The 24,790-nt window shown below is 33.9% G+C and overlaps 2 protein-coding genes across 3 annotated transcripts in view; one reads left to right on the top strand and one right to left on the bottom strand.

Moving 5' to 3' along the window:
* The window catches only part of LOC126883135 (acetyl-CoA carboxylase), a 465,330-nt gene that overhangs the window by 19,762 nt on the left and 420,778 nt on the right, over positions 1–24,790 (top strand). The window lies entirely within an intron of this gene.
* On the bottom strand, positions 409–23,404 carry LOC126883137 (putative beta-carotene-binding protein). Of its 2 annotated transcripts, XM_050648390.1 has the most exons (5): positions 23,203–23,397; positions 19,874–20,123; positions 14,893–15,026; positions 8,017–8,169; positions 409–613 (listed from the first exon to the last, which is right to left on the bottom strand). In XM_050648390.1, exons 1-5 carry the CDS (start codon positions 23,258–23,260, stop codon positions 462–464), a joined length of 747 nt encoding a protein of 248 aa, XP_050504347.1. In that variant the 5' UTR covers positions 23,261–23,397; the 3' UTR covers positions 409–461. The 2 variants fall into 2 exon arrangements, with proteins under 2 accessions (XP_050504347.1, XP_050504348.1); XM_050648391.1 differs by lacking the exon at positions 8,017–8,169 and having other exon boundaries at positions 23,203–23,404.

Raw genomic sequence — 24,790 nt, 5'->3', positions numbered from 1 at the left:
GTGGTTAGGAAGAAGGAGCAGAGGAAGGCCACAAATGAGATGGGCTGATGACATAAAGAAGTTTGGAGGACACAATTAGAAACAGGTGGCGCAAAATAGACAAAACTGGATTGAATTGGGGGAGGCCTATGTCCAAAGTCAGATTACTGAAGGCTGAAGAAGAAGAAGAAGAAGAAGAAGCTATTTTCCAATTGATATTTAGTACTTGACGCCATCTTTCAACAAGTCTATTGACAAATTCACAAAAGTAGCATACGTTGGACGGAGGTAGCTGTATTAAAATGAGCTCACTGTCATGGCGACCGTTCCGTAACACGTCCCGCAAGTAGCGCCACATTCAGAGAACGAATTCCCAACAGTTGCGGAACCGCTCTGTCACTTTTTCGTCTCCTAAATGCGACATATGTCTCAACTTAATATTTTATTTACACTACGGTCAGCCGTATATAACATTTTGCTTTTTATTCTGGTAACAAAACAGAAGCTGGGAAAGAGCCCAAAAGCTCGTTTAACTTTTCCTTTGTCATCTGTATGGACTGAGCATTAATCATATCACTGGCTGTACTCAAAATCACCGAAGGATTGCTGTTGAAAATATTTGCCGCCACATTCACTAAAAAAAGTAAAAATGTTATTTATTAACAGACTATTAAATCAGCAACAATCTTACATAATATACTCTACATCTATCTATATGTATTATGTTTGTTATGTCTTTATTATGAACAACTACTAGAAAAAAGAATGGGCAAAAATAGATCCGTACATCTGGCTTTTGTAGATCTTAAGAAAGCCTATGACTCATACCTAGAACCACGCTATGGGAAGCAATGGAAGACATCAAAGTTTCACGAATAAAAATAAAAGCAGTAAAAGCACTCTACAAAAATAACAATGTAGCTATCAAAACGGGCAATAGAATATGCCGATTGCAATAGATACGCCGAATATGCATTTAAGACGATAAAGGAACTGCTACAGGGCTACTCCACATCCCCTGCTCAGTTCAAAATATTCCTGGAAACAACCCTGCAACCATGTAATAAACGAGTACCTATTTGCAATACAAGTTTTGCTTACGACCACATAGTAATCACACAAGACGAAGATGACCTCAGTTTTATGATGAGAAAACTGGAACAGAAATATACAAAGAATGGGAGGGAAGTAAACATAAAGAAAACTGAATAGCTAACAATGGAGAATACAGAAATAAAACAGCTGAATATAGACGAAGGTAAGCAAATCAAAGGAACAGACAAATACAAGTATTTAGAAAGTCAAAGTTTTTCAACCCAATAAAAATATTAAAAATGTTTCTAAAATATATTTAATTAAAAAACCTATTGGACCATTTTCCTGGTGACACCTCTGTGGTTTCTAAAAATTGCAAGCCATATGGATGCTGCAGTGAAGACAAGAGGGAATTCTAAAAGTTGCAATTCACAACCCCGTCTACAGCTTGGTAAATTCCAACGGAATTGGACCTAGTAGACGAAGCAACGAAGCACTAAAAAGCCCAAAACCTAGGAATTTTGTGCAGTAAGATGAATCTTAATGCAACTTTTTGCATTCAATTCGAGAGAGTGTCAGGCAATTTTGTGAACTAAATTGACCTCCGGCAAAAAATTTGGTGCATGAGAAAATGCATTTTCAAAGTGCATCTCGAAGAGATGGAAAATGGAAAATTTAGAACTCAGGAAATATTGACGGAAATGAGTTCAATTTTTATATTTGGGGGTTTTGGAGGTCAGTGAACACAAATTTCGTGACGGCGATGGTCTCCAAGGTACCCGGTACCCAGGATGGAGATCGTCGCCTGGGACGATCGAGTAATTCGCGGGACGATCGAATAATACGCGAAATGAAGATTGGATCGAAAAACTGAAAAATACGAGTTTAATATTTTTCAAAAATCTATCGAGTGACACTAAATACGACCCCCCACTCCATCATTTGGAGGTGGGGTGGGGGTAACTTTAAAATCTTAAACGGGAAACGCCCATTTGTTATTACAGATTTGGATTGCTTACGTAAAAATAAGCAACTTTTATTCGAGAAATTTTTTAGAATTGTCGATAGATGGCGCTATAATCGGAAAAAACGATTTATCGTGGTACCATAGGTAAATTATAGAAACGGTCTAATATCTCGATAAATACACTTCCAAATAAAAGACCAAAAAATACGTATTTAATATTTTTCAAGAACCTATCGAATAACATCAAACACGACTCTCCACTCCACCCCCTGGAGGTGGGATGGGGGTTAACTTTAAAATCTTAAATGGGACTCCTCATGTTTTATTGCAAATTTGGATTCCTCATGAAAAAATAAGTAATATTTATTCGAAACATTTTTTAGAATTGTTAATAGATGACGCTAATAAATATGTAGTGTTTTTCCGATTATAGCGCCATCTATCCATAATTCGAAAAAATGTCTCGAACAAAAGTTACTTATTTTTACGTAAGAAATCCAAATCTGCAATAAAAATGGGGGCTCCTATTTAAGATTTTAAAGTTAGATACACCTCATCCCACCTCCAGGGGGTGGAGTGGAGGGTCGTGTTTTATGTTATTCGATAGGTTCTTCAAAAATATAAAAGACGTATTTTTTGGTTTTTTATTTGGAAGTGTATTTCTCGAGATATTAGACCGTTTCTATAATTTACCTATGGTATCACGAAAAAATCGTTTTTTCCGATTATAGCGCCATTTATCCACAATTCTAAAAAATGTCTCGAATAAGGGAATAAGAGTTGCTTACTTTTAGGTAAGCAATCCAAATCTACAATAACAAATGGGGTTTATATTTCCCACCTCCAGGGGGTGGAGTGGGGTGGTCGTGTTTAGTGTCATTCGATAGATTTTTGAAAAATATTGAACACGTACTTTTCAGTTTTTCGATCCAATCTTCATTTCGCGTATTATTCGATCGTCCCGCGAATTATTCGGTCGTCCCAGGCGACGAGTTCCACCCTGGGCACAGGTACCTCGAAGACCATCGCCGTCATGAAATTCGTATTCAGTGACCTCCAAAACCCCCAAGAATAAAAATTGAACTCATTTTCGTCAATATTTCCTGAGTCCTAAATTTTTTATTTTCCATCTCTTCGAAATGCACTTTAAGATGCTTTTTCTCATGCACAAAAATTTTTGCCGGAGATCAATTTAGTTCACAAAATTGCCTGAAACTCTCACGAATCGAATGCAAAAAGTTGCATGACGATTCACCTTATTGCACAAAATTCTTAGGTTTAATGCTTCGTTGCCTCGTCTATAGTTTCTGTATAGGAGTAATACTAATAGAAAAATAAAAATGCATACTATTTTTATTCAGTTGCAATGCAAAGGGAAAACTGGTGCGAGAGCACGCCAAATAGAATTCTATTTTAGTGACGTCACTTTGCCTAGCAACCGTCGATTCTCCCATTATGAAATTCTATTTTCTGACGTCAGCAAAATAGAATTCTATTTGGCGTGCTCTAGGCCCTGTCTTATTTTTCACTTAGTACAGTGAGCGCAAACCAGCACTCTAAATCGACGATTTTCGACTCTATTTGGAGTCATCATCAGAGAAGCGTAGGTTTGCTGTTCTCTGCCCCAAGTGACAAACCTCCGAGAATTGTCCTCGCACTGCAATTGAACTTATGGAGTAGGTGCCTAGCGACATCTGCTAAATGAAAGTCAAAGTTTTTTAACCTAATAAAAATATTAAAAATATTTCTAAAATATATTTAATTGAAAAACTTATTGCACCATTTTTCTGGTGACACCTCCATGGCTTCTGAAAATTACAAGCCACATGGATGCTGCAGTGAAGACAAGAGGGAATTCTAAAAGTTGCAATTCACAACCCCGTCCAGCAGCTTGGTAAATTCCAAGTCCCGTAACAGCCCCCGTCCCGTAACAGCTTGGTAAATTCCAACGGAAATGGACCTAGTTACTCTATAGGAGTAATACTAATAGAAAAATAAAAATATATACCATTTTTATTCAGTTGCAATGCGAAGGCAAGACTATCTTATTTTACAAGTATTTAGGTTTCATAATATCAAACAAAGGGACAACTTAAGAAAATATTAAAAATAGACTAGGACAAACAAGAGGCTGGATACGAAAAATACAATAGGTCATGCGGAATAAGACCATGAGTATAAAAATACAAAGAAGAATAAATAATACTATGACAAGAAGTATCATCACAAGAAGTAACATTTGGTAAAAAAATAAGAAAACCAAAAACAAAATAAGAGCAACAGATATGGAATTCCTAAGGAGAAGTTACAGGGTAACAAGAACAGATAGAATAAATAACGGAGATTAAGAAAATAATGGTAATGAACTCATAAATTAGACTACGTAGAACAGAATAGATTAACCTGTTACGGACATGTCAGAAGAGTAGACAAAAACGTTGGATAAACAGAATAACAGAGTGGAGCCCGATAGGAAGAAATAATAGAGGCGAACTCCGAAGAATGTGGATCAACCATCCAAATGCCTCTCTTCATAAAGGGAGACAAATCGGACCGGGGAATTACAAAGGAATTAATTTATTAAATACAACACTAATTAATATCCAAAATGGATAGTAGAAGAACAATGTTTTAGGTCGGGAAGATTATTCACCGATGCTATATTTATAATAGGGCACGTGCAAGAGAAATCATTAGAATACAACAAATCTGCATATTTTTTTCATGGACCTTAAGAAGGCATTTGACAAGGTCAAATTAAATAACGTTATCCACTTATTGTACGCAAGAGAAATACCTCGAGGAAAAATTAAAATCCTTCAATTATAGTTCCCTTGATGGGAGATAAAACATTATATTCTAGTTTTTTTGGCGACCCGTATAACGTTTTTGAAGAACTGAACAGGAGGTTATACATCGAGAAGCTTCTTTTGTTAGTAATAATTTATACTTTTTGTACGTTTTTAAATTATACCTGTTACTAGTCTAAGAGCTAGTGAATCCTCCGACGAACGGTCGTCCTGTAAGGCTAGAAATTTGTCTAGTGATAATTCATAGCACACCAAGGCTAAAAACCATGACCTGGCAGGCATCAGCCGTGCACGTGTATCTACCAGGTGAAAAAGTGCATAGTTTAGGGGTAAAATAAACTTTCTCCTGTAAGGTTTAAATTTAAGTATGTGTTTGAGTAAGTCATTTAGAAGAAATGTGTACAATGACAGGCGATTTTGAAGAGCATAAGACCTTACCAGGCGAGGGGAAAGATTAGGGGTTTTTCCTAAAATTATTTTTTTGCATCGAACAAATTTTTTTAGGTTTTTTGAATCATTACAAACAGAAAAGGTCTTTAGTGAATTTTCTCTTAAGTTAATAGTTTTTGTTATATAAGATTGAAAATTTTGAAAATCGGACATTTATCTAAAAATTTCAAAGTTGCCAAGGTAGGTAGATATTCTTTAAACATTGATTGATGAAATCCCAAAGAGTTTTTTGCAATACAATATCGGAAATCCCTTTGTTTTTTAATTGCTAATCAAGCGGGCGCGACACTGTAGTATAAGTGAGGACGTTTGAGTTGGCATAAATTCATTATCTCGAGAACGAGCAAATTTCAAGAGAAATCCTCAGACAGGTGGATTTTTATTTTTAAATTAGGACTTTTTGGCATATATATAATACTAGTGACGTCATCCATCTGAGCGTGATGACGTAATCGATGATTTTTTTAAATGAGAGTAGGGGTTGTGTGATAGCTCATTTGAAAGGTTATTTAATTCTCTATTCAGTAATATAAACATTAACATAATTATTTATACAGGATGTACAAGAAAATTTTTTCTTCTATTTGTCAAATTTAATCAAAGTTAATTTAATAAAAAAATTTTTTTGTACACCGTGTATAAATAATTATATTATTAAAAATGAATAACCATTTTCAATTTCGTTGCAAAACGAAAATACAGCCGAACCATATTCCAGTCCAATCAGAGAGTGCTGCAAGCACCTCTACCGGTTTCGAAACTTATTAGTCTCTCATCAGGAGGCACATATGCTGCTCTCCCTGATCCAACCAAAACAAACCCCAGCGTGCAGTCCCGAATTGCAACGAACGAAATGGCATAGATGCCCTAGCGGCAACTGCTAGCAAAAGACTAAGTTTTCACTCTAATGGCATACAACATATCCCACCAGAATGAAAACAATGGGAACCTTCTCTGGTTACACCTCCGAGGCTTCTACAATTTGCAAGCCATACGGATGCTGAGACTAAGGAAGATGAGGGAATTCTACAATTTACAACTCACGTCACATCTGCTCAGCGCGGTAAAGTTCCAACGAGACTGGTTCCCTTCATACTCCACACAGAGTAAATGTAAATCAAAAATGAATAACCATTTTCAATTTCGTTGCAAAACGAAAATACAGCCGAACCATATTCCAGTCCAATCAGAGAGTGCTGCAAGCACCTCTACCGGTTTCGAAACTTATTAGTCTCTCATCAGGAGGCACATATGGTTCGGCTGTATTTTCGTTTTGCAACGAAATTGAAAATGGTTATTCATTTTTGATTTACATTTACTCTGTGTGGAGTATGAAGGGAACCAGTCTCGTTGGAACTTTACCGCGCTGAGCAGATGTGACGTGAGTTGTAAATTGTAGAATTCCCTCATCTTCCTTAGTCTCAGCATCCGTATGGCTTGCAAATTGTAGAAGCCTCGGAGGTGTAACCAGAGAAGGTTCCCATTGTTTTCATTCTGGTGGGATATGTTGTATGCCATTAGAGTGAAAACTTAGTCTTTTGCTAGCAGTTGCCGCTAGGGCATCTATGCCATTTCGTTCGTTGCAATTCGGGACTGCACGCTGGGGTTTGTTTTGGTTGGATCAGGGAGAGCAGCATATGTGCCTCCTGATGAGAGACTAATAAGTTTCGAAACCGGTAGAGGTGCTTGCAGCACTCTCTGATTGGACTGGAATATGGTTCGGCTGTATTTTCGTTTTGCAACGAAATTGAAAATGGTTATTCATTTTTGATTTACATTTACTCTGTGTGGAGTATGAAGGGAACCAGTCTCGTTGGAACTTTACCGCGCTGAGCAGATGTGACGTGAGTTGTAAATTGTAGAATTCCCTCATCTTCCTTAGTCTCAGCATCCGTATGGCTTGCAAATTGTAGAAGCCTCGGAGGTGTAACCAGAGAAGGTTCCCATTGTTTTCATTCTGGTGGGATGTGTTGTATGCCATTAGAGTGAAAACTTAGTCTTTTAATTATATTATTGTTTATATTAGTGAATAGATAATTAAATAACCTTTCAAATGAGCTATCACACAACCCCTACTCTCATTTAAAAAAATTATCGATTATCATCAAATTGACCTGTCTGAGGATTTCTCTTGAAATTTGCCCATTCTCGAGATAATGAATTTATGCCAACTCAAACGTCCTCACTTATACTACAGTGTCGCGCCCGCTTGATTAGCAATTAAAAAACAAAGGGGTTTCCGATATTGTATTGCAAAAAACTCTTTGGGATTTCATCAATAAATGTTTAAATAATATAAATAATATCTACCTTTCAATCGCTACAAAAACTATTAACTTAAGAGAAAAATCACTAAAGACCTTTTCTGTTTGGAATGATTCAAAAAACCTATAAAAAAATGTGTTTGATGCAAAAAAAATAATTTTAGGAAAACCCCTAATCTTTCCCCTCGCCTGGCAAGGTCTTATGCTCTTCAGAATCGCCTGTCATTGTACACATTTCTTCTAAATGATTTACTCAAACACATACTTAAATTTAAACCTTACAGGAAAAAGTTTATTTTACCCCTAAACTATGCACTTTTCGATTCACCTGGTAGATACACGTGCACGGCTGATGCCTGACAAGTCATGGTTTTTAGACTTGGTGTGCTATGAATTATCACTAGACAAATTTCTAGTCTTACAGGACGACCGTTACTCGGAGGGTTCACTAGGTCTTAGACTATACAGAAAGTGTAGAGTTTTATTGTAGAATGAAAAATAATATTCTTACACATAGGCTGGAAACTTTTATCCTTTGATTCCAATTTGATGTGACCGTTGCCTATTTTGATATTTTGAGTCAGCTTATTTATTTTAAAATAGTCTTGACCGTCTTCCTTCTTAAACGTAGCAAGACTTATTTTCATGGACATTCTTAATTCACCTGAAAATTTTGAAAAATATACATTTCATATCTTTTTACACATATAATTTTTATATACAGTGTGGAAGACACTTATGGAATAAAATTATTTCTGTCCTTGTTTAAAAAAATTATAATAAACACTGAGACCCGTGGATTTTTATATATAAATTTTCACTTTTTAAACATAAATATTAATGTACAGTGTGATTCATGCAAGCCTAGCAGGATCCATAAGCTTTATTTTTAATGGAACACCCTGTATATTTTATATTTTTAAAAGCTGCTTAACAACCTGATTTCAATGAACAATATAATGTAGGGTGTATTACGAATAATACAGGGTAAAATTTTGAAATTATAAAGTATAAAAACCACTTATGGAATAAAATTGTTTGTGTCCTTATTTTACAAAATTATAAAAAATACTAGGACACGTCAACTTTTAAATTCAAATGGGCGCTTTATAAACATAAATTTCATTATACAGGGCGATTCACGCAAGTCTAGCATAGTCCATGATCTTTAGTTTTAATGAAGCACCCTTTATAGTTTATATTCTTATAAGCTACTTAATGACCTCATCTCAAAAAAATGTATTATGGGTCTATTATGAATAATACAAGGTGAAATTTTGAAATTATTTATAAATCGCGTGATGACAATAAATACAAAACAAAATATATTGATACTTAGTTTAGAAAATGTATGTCTTTATTTAGATAATTTTAAAAATAATACCATTATTTAAAGTATGATAAATTATTAATTTCAGCATTTTATGTACGAAATGTATTTTTTATACAACCGTGCTAAAAATGCAATTTTTAGCACTCCATACGAGCGTTAAAAATGCTACTTTAAGGCACTATTGCTTTAAAATATTTTTAAGGCACTGCAGTTCGTATTGACCGTATAGGCAATTTTGATGTAATGTCAAAAAAATATAAAAATGGAATGTCAGTCAAGTTTAAGCAAAAGTTTTTGTAGATATTGTCCTGTAATTACGTTTGTAGACAAAATATTGTATCATATGCGTGTTAAAAAGTACATTTTTAAGGCACTCATGTGAATTGCAGAACTCGCTATCGCTCATTCTGCAAACTTTCACATACGTGCCTTTAACGTGTACTTTTAAGAGGAAACAGTAGCGATCAACAGGTAGCGAAAACGCGTTCCAAGATTGCGGCTGTAATTTTGAATATTTTTTCGAGATATTTGGCACACGTATTCGTAATATAATAAAGAATGGCGGTACAGAGCCCAATTTGAAAAATATATTAATATGTGGAAATTACTCTGTAATTAAATACAATATTAAAAAAAACGAGCCTGTACTGCCATTAAGAAGAACAAAAAAATACACTTTCTTCGTATAAACTTTTTTATCCGATGCCTAGATTTTGTGTCATTTTGGAACTACTAAAATTTTTTATTTCATTAGTAGTTCCAAAATGACACAAAATCTAGGCATCGGATAAAAAAGTTTATTTGAAGAAAGTGTATTTTTTTGTTTTTCTTAATGGCGGTACAGGCTCGTTTTTTTAATATCGTATTTAATTACAGAGTAATTTCCACATATTAATATATTTTTCAAATTGGGCTCTGTACCGCCATTCTTTATTATATTACGAATACGTGTGCCAAATATCTCGAAAAAATATTCAAAATTACAGCCGCAATCTTGGAACGCGTTTTGGCTACCTGTTGATCGCTACTGTATCACCTTAACACTTATAACATAAATAACTATTATGTATCTTGAAAATTTTAAATAATTTTAAAATTTCACCTTATACCTAATATTTTTTATAATACACCCTACATAATACACTTTTCTTTAGATGAGGCTGTTTAGCAGCTTCTAAAAACATAAAAGTATACACGGTATTTCATTAAAATTAAAGATCATGGACTATGCTAGACTTGTGTGAATCACCCTGTATATTTAAATGTATGTTTAAACAGTGCATCTGTAGAGTAGGGAGGGTGAGTCAAGTCCCACAGCACTTAGGCCACAATTGACCCATTGTGCATCCTCCCATGGGGTTGTCGCCCTTAGTTCATTATCCATCATGCCATTTGCACCAGGGGATATCTCCCCTATGTCGGCAGGTGTAGGCCAAGGCTCGCCGAACGCATACTCTCGTATTGACGATAACTCCGGACATTCACATAGGACATGCTCAACAGTTTAGTCATATCGTTCACACCTCCTGCACAGAGGTGTGTCTACTAGCCCCATTGTGTGGAGGTGTTTTCTTAGTTGACAATGGCCAGTTAAAAAACCAACTGTCAAGCGTAGGTTTTTCGTGGTCATTCTCAAGTACTTTTCTGATCCTGACTTCTCAAGGTTCCTTAGTACCTTGGCAAGTCTACATCCTGGCCCTTCTTCCCATCTTTTCACGGTTTGCGGGTGGGAGTGACATTTGGCAATTTCCGCGATTGTTGCAGTTGACCAGCCAAAAAGATCACCAGGTCCTAAGAGTCTTAGGTCTGCTGACTTCCTAGCTAGCTGGTCAGAAATGCGGTTGCCTTTATTTCCGTTGTGTCCTTTAACCCACCTCATAATGATGGTATTACCATCCGAAGCTTTGACTAGTGACTCATGACTCTCCATTACTAGCCCTGATATGACACGTGGTCTGTCCAGGGTTAGCGCTTGTCTGCTGTCTATGCAGATTATTATGGTTTTACTGGCTATACCTTTCCGGGTTATCTCTTTTGCGGCTATGGAGATACCAGCCAGTTCAGTCTGAATTACGCTGGCATTTTTGCCCATACCCCATTTTATACTAAGGTTCAGTGATCTGGAGTATATCCCGCATCCTGAACCTTCTTCCGTTTTGGAGCCATCGGTGTAGATGCAATATGCATTTGCCACGTTTGATTCCTTATGTTGTCTTGTTTCGATTTTGTAGGGTTTGTCGAAAACAAACGTAGGTTTAATTGAGTCGCATCCATGGCCCGCATGTAGCTGGGCCAGTGCCTCCAGCTCACCCCGCCAGAAACGACATCTCAATTGTCCCATTCCTACATCAATATTTGCACTCGCTGAGCGTAATCTCATCATCGTCACCAGAGCTACCTCTTTGAAACATATGTCTGAAGGGGTGATGCCAATGAACAACTCCATTGCAGCAGTTGGTGTTGTCTTCATGGCACCTGTTATATTTAGACAAGCCATCCGTTGAATATGGTTTAGTTTGTTGATCGCTGTTGCCTGTTGCCACTTTTGGTACCCAAGTAATAGCTCCGTAAGTTAGCAGTGGCCTAATGACAGTAGTGTAGATCCAGGCGACCACCCTGGGCGAAAGGCCTTAAGTGCGTCCGACCGTTCGCCGACACTGTTCATAGGCAATATATGCTCTTTTAGCTCTACTATCTAAGTGAGAGTTCCATGTTAACTTCATGTCGAGAGTAATACCAAGGTATTTCACCTCTTCAGAAAATTTCAGACTGCAGTTTAGAATCCTAGGGGGTATTAAGCCCGTGATCCTTCTTTTTCTGATGAAGAGGACCATCTCTGTCTTTTTTGGATTTATAGATAATGAGTGTTCCTTACACCATGTTTCTATTAGTATGAGAGCAACTTGTAATCTCTCACATAGTGTGTTTTCAAACTTACCGCTTTGCAAGACGGTTATATTGTCTGCCTAGGCTATTGTGTAGAAACCGTTCTTGCTGAGTTGGTCAACCAGGGTATCCAAAACTATGTTCCATAGGAGTGGTGATAGCACCCCCCCCCCCTGTGGACATCCCCGTCGTAACCATTCCTCTAACCGAAACGTCTTCTACATTTATGCTTATTGCTCTATTGGAGAGCATACTAAATATCCATTCGCTCACGGCCAGGGGGACATTCCTGACATTGAGCTGTTAGGTGATGGTTGGGAAAGTTGTTTTATCAAACGCTTCCTCAATGTCTATGAATATACCTAGGGTGGATTCTTTATTATCCAGCGATCTTTCAATTCTTCTTACTACTTGATGCAGTGCAGAATCGGTAGATCTTCCCGAAGTATATGCATGTTGATTTGGATGAAGTGAGTTATGAACTAGAACTTCATCCCTTATGTACCTCTCGCATAGCCTTTTCATCGTTTTCAAGAGAAAATATGTTAGGCTAATTGGTCGGAAAGCCTTCGGTAGGGTGTAATCCATCCTACCTGGTTTTGGTGTGAAGACGACACGTACCTCTCTCCACTTTCTAGGAATATATCTCAGAGCCAAGGAGGCTCTGAACATTCCCACAAGGTGCGGCTACAGAGTATCCAGTCCCACCGTAGTAGGGCTGGATATATGCCGTCAGGCCCTGGTGCATGGACGTATAAATAAAGAGTTATTTTTATACGTCCATGCCCTGGTGACTTGAAAGGGGCGAAGCACGATATGGTCCATCTTATCTTTTCCTCACTAATTAATGTTCTGGCAAGATGCCAGTGATTCGGTGTGGGTATGATTATTTCTTCCGTCCAGTTCGGTGCTTTTGAGGCACTAGAACCGGGGAAGTGTGTTTTCATCAGGACCTCAGCACTTTCGCAAAGGTTAGAAGTTTTACTTCAATCTTCCTTTGTTAATATACTGATATACCGATGTGGATCTTTTGAGATCGCTTTTTGTAGCCTGGAAGCTTGCGGAAAATCTTCGATTTCTTCACAGTAGTTTGTTTTTGTCTGCAGATTTTCTTAAACTCTCTGAGGTTTAATTGATAAATATCCCAATACTCTTTGAGTTTGGTGCGTTTTGCTTTAGTAAAAGCAGTTCTTGCTGTCTTTCTAAGATGTTCCAGTTCGGCGCACCACCAAGAGTTGGTTTCGCGACTTTCCTGGACCATCCTTATCGGACAGGATTTTTTATAAGCGTAGCTTATTTTGTTTTTGATAGATACCGTGTACTTTTCCAATTCTGTATTAGTTCCCGTAGTTAAAGCCTTTTCATTCTGCAGAGCATCTTCTAAGAGGCGGTTGTAGATGATAATACACTTTTTTTTAGATGAGGCTGTTTAGCAGCTTCTAAAAACATAAAAGTATACAAGGTATTTCATTAAAATTAAAGATCATGGACTATGCTAGACTTGTGTGAATCATCCTGTATATTTAAATGTATGTTTAAACAGTGCATATTTGAATTTAAAAGTTGACGTATCCTAGCGTTTTTTTTTATAATTTTCTAAAATAAGGACAAAAAAATTTTTATTCTGTAAGTGGTTTCCATACATTATAATTTCAAAATTTCACCCTGTATTATTCATAATACACCACACACGATATAGTTCGTTAAAATCAGGTTGTTAAGCGGCTTTTAAAATATAAGCATATACAGGGTGTTCCATTAAAAATAAAGCTTATGGACTATGCTAGGCTTGCGTGAATCACCCTGTATATTTAAATTTATATCTAAAAAGCACACATTTATAAAAATCGAGGGGGCTCAGCGTTTTTTATAATTTTTTAAAACAAGGACAGACATAGTTTTATTCCGTAAGTGCCTTCCACCCTATAAAAATATGTACATTACAATAAATATGTACAGATTGAATCAAGAGTCTGTTCTGTGTCTGTATAGAGTGAATCAAAAGTTTTTAAAAACTCTACAATAAAGTGGTTTTTGATAAAATAGAGCGATACTACCGCGATAGAAAATGATCTTATAGTGAAGTAGTGAACTTGGTCAATGATACTTTCCCAAACCATTCTCCTATAAGGCGACCGACGGTACAAAAATTTGTAAAGTGCTTTGAGGAAATCGGTCGAGTAAAAAACCGCATTCGAGCAGGTAGACTAAAAACTGTTATAAATTACAATTAAACTTTAGATTTAATGCAGAGTTTCGTTGAAAATTCCACACCTGTAATTTTGAACCAATCAAAATACGTTATTTTGACAGATCACCATGGCAACGGAGGTATTTTATCGGAAATTTTTTGCTCGTGGGGTACCCAACAGCGAATTATAGTGGAAATTTTTTGACGTTTACAATAACAGAACATTTTTGACAGACTGGTTTTTATTTGTTTACATAATTTAGTTTTGATTCATTTTCTATCACTTGTAGTTGCTCAAAACTTATGTAAAATTGAAGAATATACTATTTTCTATCTTGAAATGGTATTCCCATGCAACTACAATGAGTAGAAATTACGAATTTGAAAGCCTAAATAATTGCTGACAAAGCTATGGCGCGCTATTAATCTGTTCATGCAGCTTTGGATTTTCAAATGCAAATTTGGTGTGGAATTTTCTTACCGAATACCACGCGAAGTCAAATTAATATCCGGAAATATTTTTTTGATCATGAATATTTTTAGAAAATTTCCCTCGTCTGCGACTCGGGAAATTTTCAAAATATTCATGATCTCAAAAAAATTTCCGGAAATAATTTGACCTCTAGTGGTATTATTAGTGAAAATTCACATACATCTTCACGCAAAGTTGCACAAATAAATAAGTTTGAAACCAATTTTAACGAGATATGGCTTCAGCAAGTTGGAATTTCAGCTCATTTTTTTTGTAAAATTTACGTGTTATTTAGATCAGACCTTCTCGGACGATGGATTGATAGATTCGGTAGTATTGGATGGCCTCCTGGTTCACCTGATTTGAAACTGAAAGATTATTTTTATTGCGGATACTTGAAATTTGTAAAACTAAACCAGCAGAGCTAAGTCGAACAGTATCGACGAATCCGTATTAATTTCTACAAAAACAAGGAGAAATGTTAAAACCGTGGGTCAATACTTACTGAAATTTCCTGAAAAATGTCCTTTGTTGTTAATTACCAAGTCCATTATTTTACCATTAATGTTATAATCGGTTTCAATATGAATCGATGGAATAGATAGTTTAATTATTCCATATAGATTTATCGGGTCCACCCTAAAAATAAGGAGGTAAGGGATTAGACCAGGGCGGATCTGTTTTGAGGTAGATATGAGAGGTGGCATTCTAATTTCTTCCGAAAAATTGTTTTTCAACCACTTACATTGCACTTAGGACCTTCATAATTCGCCTAGAAAATCTTTAAAAAGAGTCCCCCAAATTTCATTAAAATCGATTTAATACTTAATAAACTTAGTCTTGGAAATATTAGAGACAACAGTCATCTCAAACACTAAAAATTAAAGTACCATTCTACATTTCTACTGTCGATGACTGCTTACTGTACATTCCGGATCATGAAATCGAGTATATCCGTAAAATGTTCAATAACTTCCATAATTTCAGTTTACAATTTATAAAACAACAATAACCGACTTATAACTACACACTGGTTTACAAAAGATGTCCAGTCAAAAAGATATTTAAACTTTGCATACTAGAATATCGTTTTTAATTCCAAACAACTTTTCATAATAGCAATTTTCAATATTGTGCAAAAAAAAGCTACTTTACTCTTGAGTGAAATTTAAACTTTTTAACATACCTCGTAAAATATTCAAAAAATTTGATATTTGATGGCTAAATCTAAGGTTTTGGAACATGCAGAGCTTTTTATGAAGAATAACTTGTTTCGCAAAATTAATAATAAAACAGTTTTCCATATGGATACAACTTAAAGGGACATACTGTATATCACAATTTAATAAATTGATTTAATTTTGTAAATGCACCATTGTCAGATATTTTAAATACGGTCATGAACCGACTCTATTTTGAAATATTTGCCATGCTGCTTTAGGGTCAAATATAACTCTCGCACTCCATATCAGATAAGCAAGTGCAGAAGTAAATATAAAATATTAAGTGTATTATGTAATGTTTACAAATATTAAAGTACTTATTGAACATTACAAATAGCCGAAAGCTTTAAGTAATAATAAAATGTTTTATTTATAACAGACTGAAAAACCCTATACAGGTGATTGATTAGTGTGATAAAGCTCCGTAGATCTGCTTTAGTAATAGATAGCAATAAAAGTTAATAACAAAAATTTTAGCCAACTTTGAGCTTCACATTAAAAAATTAGTTAGAATGTTACAGGGTGTTAGGCAACATAGTGACAGACCAAACTTATGTTTTTTTTTAATGGAACACATTGTGTTTTATTTTATATTCGAAATCCTGTTTACCTCTCCATCACAAAAATGTAAAGGTTTGTTATTTTATACAGGGTATTTACAAAGTTATAACCAATTTTATATGAAAATCGTAGCAAGTTCAATTCTCTGTATAAATAAAAATAAGCACAACAGCAATGGTTTATTGATGCCATATTTTTTTATTTATTGTCAAAATTTTCAAAAATGATTGATATTGCTAATTTTCTGTATATCAGATACAGGGTGAGTTAAAACGCAAGTACATTATTTTCTCAGTAATTTTAAATGGAACACCCTGTATTTTATATCACTATTGGAAAGTACCATTACCGTTTTTTAATTTTTATATAACATTCCCTATGTTTAAATTTATTAGTTTTTGAGATATTTTCATTTTTAAATGGACCAGTAGCATGGCCAGCCAGATCACCAAAATTTACTAAACTGGACTCATTTTGATGTTTTGCAATTCTCCACCATTAAATTGTAATGTTTTGTTTGCCTACATTGCTGTTTTAATTTTTAATTTAATTTAAATCCACCTTTTGTATTGCTATTTATTATTTTATTATTTGACTGCCAATATGGCATTTTAACTACAATTAATAAGCTTTCGATCACCCTACTCCTCTTATTAGAACAATAGTCCCACACGAGCAGTACACGTCACAGATCTGGTTTTGACCTTAAAATAATCTTTTTACAACTGCACAATCAAATTCTAACATACACAATAATTACTCAATACATTTACGATCCAAACGTTGTCAATCTTACATTAATAATAAATAGAATTCTTTAATATACATATAAATATAGATAAAATTAAAATAAAATAAAATAAAACCTTTAAAATCAACACACATTAAAAATTGTAAAAAGTCATTCACTAATTTGATTTACACAAACATAACAACAGACATAGATTTGCTGGTTAACTTGCACCAACTATCTCATCACCCTCAAGAACTCCTAATTCCCATAGATTTGTTTACCTTTGCTGCATCGCCCGTCTATTCCACCATATCCCGTTAACATAACTTTAAAAGAAACATCATGATAATGAAAACTGAGTTGATGGCACCTTGTATCCGAATGTAAGTACGACACGTTATGATTGCATGATTATGTATAGCATACTTCTGCGCATGTTGTCGCGTTTGAGGGAAGTTTTGTATCACCACCCCCAAGAATGCTTGCATGTGCATTGGTATGCTATTTCGCTACTTTTATGTATGTTATTCAACATTGGCTTGATCATATGGATCTTTAGCATCTTTTACAACCAGACAATGTTCTAATTCTGGTTTTTATTTGTAGCATTTTGTAACTTGTTACCTTTGACCTGAAGATGCTCTACAAAGTTTAAAGAGCGAAACCGGTCGTCGGAAGTTATAATAAAGATTGAGAGTAAGTCTGACTTTTACTTCATTTAAAATGAACTCTCACATGCAACCCATTCAAGATTTTTAAAAGTAGAAAACTTCGCACGATAAATACGACCCGATACTTTGGGAGGCTTCTACACAACTGGCTAAATATTTATATTTGTTTTTACTTCTGAAGGGACGAGGTCGAAAGGGAGGAGGGAAAAGGAAGGGTGAAGGGAGAAAGAAGGGAGGATTGACCCAACCAAATCTTACTTTTGACGTATTTCCCGTTAGCTTTTATTGCTTTCACCTTAAAACTATTCAGTAAAAGGTCATTTGCCTACTGAAAGGATTAACCTATTGTTGCATAGAAAACAGTTTCAACTTATACCTGTAAAAGATAAGTGAACTTTTAGTCAGGGAATTCCTTTAAAATGTGTTCAATTTTTATAAACAATAGCCATTGATTCAAGTGTTTTTATTTTCTGGAAAATAAAATGAAAATTTCCAATCAAATTAGTTTTTTTTTCACATATACATTTTGGATATTTTTCCTCTTATTCAAAACAACACTAATTTTTACAACTATTTTATTTTAATTTTATTTTGCTTTTCGTCATAACATCAGTCAGATTTTAGTAGTATTTATTAAATAATATTGACAACCGTTATAAAATATACATGAATTTATTAAATAAATGCAATAAAAGTAAGGAGTTTGAAGTTTTAAATTAACTTGAAAATATGAATCGGGTTTTAGGGTCCTGCACTGAATGTGTTAACTCTGCGGTATAATATTTACGTGTATTTATATTTGTATATATTATCAATTCTATCAATAAACCGCAAATGTAGGTGCAACCTTATTTTTTTAATCACTTTGTGTATCAAATACAAATTCAACTTAAATATGTTCAATCAGTTTTTATTTATACATTCGTTTTTGTTTCATTAAGAATTGAAGAAAAAGTATTTAAGAAATTTTCAGCCTTCTTTCAGCTTTAGAGGCGCATTTTTCGCTCAAAGCAAGATATGTTGCATATTCATAACCTTCTATCTTTTACCGTAAGTTTGATAGAATAAAAGATTTTACATTAGGGAACCAGTTCAAAAAACATATTAAAAATTGGAACAACGGGATTATTTCTTAGTTGACCCATTTTTTTACGCTATTTGCACTGGCCTATACCTACAGATATTTTCTACTAAAGGATAATAAATCCTGACCGATGAAATATCCTGATAATATGGATACGGTAGATTTAAATACATATATCTTCAATAATCCTACATACATAGGTAAATCCTTATTACGTCCCTAGGTCGATACGGAATGGTATCAGAGACGATTGTGGGTTATAGGGTTGAATAAGCCCCAGGAAAGAGCATAAAACCAGGTGGGAGCTACTTTCGAGAAACGCCAATTTTAAAAAAACAGGTTCTAAAATTTCAAAAATTAGGCCAATTTTAAAATTTTTGTGGTTTTTGAACTCTCTTGTTGATGCTCTACAACTTTTAGGGAGGGGGGGTAGGCAATTGGGAGTGATGCTGTAAAGCTACAGCACTTTGAAAATGAGGTTATGCCAGATTTTAACAAAATTAGAAAAAATTGTCATTTTTTGATCGCCCGTAAAAGTTTATCTGTTGGACCGATTCCGGACTTTTTTTTTATCGACGGGAAATTGTGCCGTCTTTAAATTACTATATGATAGCTTTTCACGTAGGATTGACCGTTTTAGAGTTAAGAGCGACAAACTGAAACAAGTCTGAAAATTTCGAGGTTTTTCGGCCGTCAAAAATTTTCCACAACCTCCTCGAGGTCGAAAACTTGGATTTGACATCAGTAAACATGTACAAACAACATCCTAAAATTTCATTAACTTCGGAATTTTTCGTCGTGACGCCCCTTTTCCACAACCTGCCGATTGGACTATAAAGTGAATTGAACTTGTTACGATTTTCATATAAAATTGTTTATAACTTTGTAAATTTCCCTGTATAACATAACAAACCTGTATGTTTTTGTGATGGAGAAGTTAAGAAGATTTCGAATATAAAATAAAATACAGGGTGTTCCATTTAAGAAACCACATGTTTGGTATGCCACTATGTTATCGAATACCCAGTAACATTGTAACTAATTTTGTAATGTCAAGCTCAAAGTTGGCTACAATTTTTGTTATTAACTTTTATTGCTATTTATTACTATAATGGATCTAGTGAGCTTTACCGCAATAATCAATCACCCTGTATAATGTATTTATAAATAAAAAATAATTTATTATTAAACAGCAAAAAAATGTAAAAACTTACTTCATCTGATCGAATACCACGCCTTTGAATCCTTCAACTTCCAAATCAGTAAACTTGGCCGAAATTTCACCGAAACCAGCAATATTCTGTTCTACAGCTAATTCTGGAAGTTGCAGAGGATCTAGAGGTGGAATTCCCAAATCAGGAACACCGTTCATGACAAGAGGCAGGAATCTGGTTAGTGTTTTCGTAAAGCATTGTTCAAAATCAGGATCCGACTTTTTGCAGGTCAGCTTGCGTACAAAGTTCGCTAAACATAGTTACTATTTTTGTTTTGTACTGAGATCTTTGTAAAACTATTGTAAAAGCCAAGTCAGTTATGAATAGTTTTCGAAAAATGACGCTACATTTATAGTGAGGCAAGTTCAAGAGAAATCATTAGAATACAACAAACTGGCATATTTCTGTTTCGTAGACCTTAAGAAGGCATTTGATTGGTCTAATTAAAGGACGCTATCCATTACTTGGACGCAAAAGAGGTACCTATAGGAATAATTCAAACGATCGAAAATATCTACCAGAACAACAAAATACAAGTAAAAGTAGAAGAAGAAATAACTGACCCAATTGAAGCTGGTGATGGGATAAGACAGGGAGATTCCCTGAATCCTCTATTGTTCAACCTGATCATGGAAGAAATAATAAAAAAAGTACGAAGGATACCAAATGGGAGAAAAACAACTTAAAATAATCTGCTATCCAGACAATGCAATATTATTCTCTTAAAGTGAAGATTTACAACGTATACTTCACCAATTTGATATAACCGCCAGAGAATTTAACATGTCAATTTCTCAAAAAAGACAAAATGCATGGTTATAACACCTAATCTAATAAGATGTAGATTAGACTAGACCTGGAGGGCCAGATAATAGAACAAAAGTGATGGTGTTTAAATATCTATACGTCCTAGAGAGTTACGGAAAGCTCGAAACAAAAATAGATCAAGTAAAGAAATAAAACTGGAAGATAAAGTAAATACAGCAAGCAGAGCTGCAAGTTACCTGATTGAAACAATATGGAGGAATAAAAATATTGGAAAAGAAATAAAAGCCAGAATTTACAAAACAGTCATCAGACCTATAATGCAGCAAATTTAATGCAGTAAACATACGCGGCAGAAATAGTGCAGTCACTGAAGGTTTTCACCGCCGATTTCGTTGAACCTCCATCGATTTTCATGAAAATTGATGAGGAGTTAGAGGATACCTCAAGGAACAAAGATGACATGATGCCAACTTGCGATTTTACCCTGGGGTTGGATGCCACCCCCTTTTCTAGGGTGAAAATTATTTTATTAAAAATAATACCAAAAATCGATAGAGGGACAAATTCTAAGTAAAGTTTGTTATATTAAGTTATTAACATAAATCAATACTTTTTGAGTTATTAAAGATCAAAGATTTTATTTTTTCATAAAAAAATGCATGTTTTAAAGCTGTTTTTCACGTATAACTCAAAAACTATTAGCTTTTACAAAAAAGTTATTCTTACCAAAATTGAAGACAATAAAAAATTTAATACACTATTCACTCAAAGTACTAAATTAATGTTAATTCAAAGTGAGTTATAGGTAATTGAATGTATATTTTTTTCGATGAGTACTCAAATCTAAATATTCAATATCTGTTAAACACTTATCAAAGTATTTCAGAATACCTAACAAATGAGCTCCAGAAGAAGTTAATAGCATCAAAATTAAGCAAGTATGACGAAACTAAGAGAACCCTTTCGAATTTTTTAGGAAAAAGTGAAAAATAAAACATACGCCATTTCCACAAAAATTTAAATTTATAGTAATCCTTACAAAAATGTCTTTGTATTAGCATAGGTAATGATTTTAACAATTTTCACCGGTTTAGAATGCATATTTTTGAAAAAAAGATATAATTTAAAAAAATCAGAATTTTTAAAATTATTGTCATTTTCATTTTCTTTTGATAATAAATATAAAAATACTCCATATACAAAAAAATGGTAAATAACCAAATTTTAGTTTTTTCTATATAAAATATTATACCTTTTTTACCATTTCTGTAGGGTGAAAAATAACCGAGATAGAAACGTTTAAAGCTTAAATTTTGCTGCGAGAACCATTGTATCCGTGGACATTTAATCTGTGATTTTTAAAAAAGTAAGGGGTTTGAAAGATTAAATTCAACGCGTTTTAATAGCCTTTGGAATTACCTTTCAAACCGTTTTTAGGTGAACCTGATATCTTAATAATTAACGGAGGTATTAAAAAAAAAACGATAACATTTTTTGGAAAATTTTTTAAAAGATTAAGTTTGAAAAATTTTTGGAGCATAAATTTTAATGCTATTAACTTGTTCAGTATCTCATTTGATAGATATTTCTAAGTACTTTCACAAATGTTTGATAAGTTTATGTTATAAAATGCATCATTTTTCCGTAATTTAAGCTTAAATACTTAGATTTGGGTACTCGCCGAAAAAATATGCATTCAATTACCTATAACTCACTGTCAGTTAATATTAAAAGGTTTTTTTAGTAAGGAGTTTATTTAATTTTTTATTAGCTTCAATTTTGGTAATAATAACTTTTTTGTAAAACTTATAGTTTTTGAGTTATCTATGAAAAATCGGTTAAAAACATGCATTTTTCTTACGAAAAATAAAAATTTTTGATCTTTAATAACTCAAAAAGTTTTGATTTATTTTAATAACTTTATATAACACATTTTGCTTAGAATTTGTCCCCCTATCTAATTATGGGTTTATTTTTAATAAAATAATTTTCACCCCGAGAAGGGGTGGCATCCACCCCCAGGGTAAAAGCGCAAGTTGGCACCATGTCACTTTTGATTCTTGAGATATCCTCTAACCACTCACCAATTTTCATGCAAATCGATGGAGGTTCAACGAAATCGGAGGTAATAGACCATATGCACCTTCAGTGACTCCACTAAAACATGACCTGACACAGACAGGACAAAAAGAGTTCTAGGAAGAGCAGAGATGAAAACGCTTCGAAAAGTTGATGGTAAGACACTATGAGACAGAGTTAGAATAACATTAATAACTGAATCAGAAGAGTAGAATGGCACGACCACATAAGTCGAATGACAACAAATAGAGGACAGGAAGTAAGGACAGCGAGAGACGGTTCCCCAATAGGAAGACGTCAGTGGGAAGACCACGAAAGCGATGGAACGACAACTTACTAGAGGCAGAGGCACATTGAAAAAACAAAAGAGTCATGTTTATACAAAAAGAAGAAAAAGGTATGATTTTTTTCTGATTATGAAATTGTTGATGTGAAAATAAAAATATCTTTTTGATAACTAAAGCATCAGTTTAAAAACTTACGGTTAATAGCTCCTTGGGAAAGCTCCCATACCATACACAACACAAGTAGATACTTCATATTGGACTCTTAAAACTTAAACGGACAACTGTGGTACATCTATTAGAACAATACTTTATATATTACTTTATTTTTGTTCCTCGTCAAGGTAACAATAATTACTTTAATTTTTCTTGTTGTCGCAATTATGAATACCTAATGTTCAAAATGTTATTTGTAATCAAATATATCATGATAGTTTATAATCAAATTTTAATTCGCTTAGGTGTTTATATAATTGTTTTTTTACTCAAAAGATATTTATCTTGTTTTTTTTTTGCAATACATAGTCCAGGAACCGAAGCTTTTCACCTCGCAATTTAGTGGATATTCCAAGGATCAAAATATATATGATGCCAAAAGGCGCTTTTACCATGGGGGTGGTTGCCGCCCCATCTCGGGGGTGGAAATTTTATATTATATTTTGACCGCAAAAGTTAATAAAAACGTTCATTCTAAGCAAAAAATGGTCTATACATGTTTTTGATAAAATGAATAGTTTTCGATTTATTCGCTATCGAAAGTGTTAGTTTTATATCGAAAAATCAATGTTTCTCGATACTGATTTACGATTCACTCAATGTTTGCCGTAGAAAATTTTTTTTCAAACCAAGCTCTTGGGAATGAAATAACCTACAATCTTATATTTAAACATGTTTTCGTATCTCTGATAGTAATCTTTCTATTCTGAAGAAAATGGCATTTTTTACCAAACTACAAAAATTCGTTATTCGCTTTTAATTCCAGTTTTTTAAAAACTAATCATTCTAGGCCAGTCAAACTTCTAGAATCTATTAATAATACATAAATAAAGAAGACTGAATTAGGTCAATGACTAAAAACGCGGCTAACTTACATTATTGTGCTTCCAATTGGATGTCTCCATTTTTTTTAAATATATTGAATTTTTAACCGTAATTTTTTTATTTTTTGTCTTAGAAGGTTTGGTAAAAAAGAATTTTGTAGATTTTTACAAGGTCTATAAGGTTATTAATATTAAATCGTTTTAAAAACCTCAGTCGCAAAAAGAGGTGACTTTGAAAGGGTTAGTAAAGGTGGGTTTTGCATGATATAAGTTTTAATTGTCAATAGCTCACTCAATTTTTGCCGCAGAAAAATTTTTTGTAAACCAAATTTTTGCGAATTAAATAAGCTACAATTTCATATTTAAACATTTTTTCGTATCTGTGATTCTAATCTTTCTATTCTGAAGAAAAGGGCATTTTTTACCAAACTACAAAAATTCGTTATTCGCTTTTAACTCCATTTTTTTTTAAAACTAATCATTCTACCGGCCAAACTTGTAGAACCTATTAATAATACACAAATAAAGAAGACCAAATAAGGTCAATGACTAATTTTAATGTAGGTGGTGATTATGAGGTTGTTTCCGATCACTTTTTCGCTGAAAAAAATAGGGACTGACATTCCTTTTATTATAAGTCACTTAACTTTTTAGCTAGAGATTTTTTTTGTATTTCTGGAGATAGATATTTTTAAATATTTTAAATTAGTTTGAACAAGTTATCCTCGAAAAATGCATAGTTTATC

Source organism: Diabrotica virgifera, chromosome 4 (genome assembly GCF_917563875.1).
Source record: "Diabrotica virgifera virgifera chromosome 4, PGI_DIABVI_V3a".
Classification (NCBI taxonomy): domain Eukaryota; kingdom Metazoa; phylum Arthropoda; class Insecta; order Coleoptera; family Chrysomelidae; genus Diabrotica; species Diabrotica virgifera.
The sequence above is the reverse complement of the archived record's forward strand: the minus strand, read 5'-3'. Positions and strand labels throughout refer to the sequence as shown.

What these genes read in the sequence shown, in the direction of transcription:
- LOC126883137 (XM_050648390.1), bottom strand. Translation starts at nt 23,260, where the DNA reads ATGAAGTATCTACTTGTGTTGTGTATGGTATGGGAGCTTTCCCAAGGA. An exon ending in GTGGTATTCGATCAGATGAA is followed by an intron (nt 15,027 to 19,873) that starts GTAAGTTTTTAC and finishes CCTTATTTTTAG; the next exon opens with GGTGGACCCGATAAATCTAT. An exon ending in ACATTTTTCAGGAAATTTCA is followed by an intron (nt 8,170 to 14,892) that starts GTAAGTATTGAC and finishes CAAAATTTTCAG; the next exon opens with GTGAATTAAGAATGTCCATG.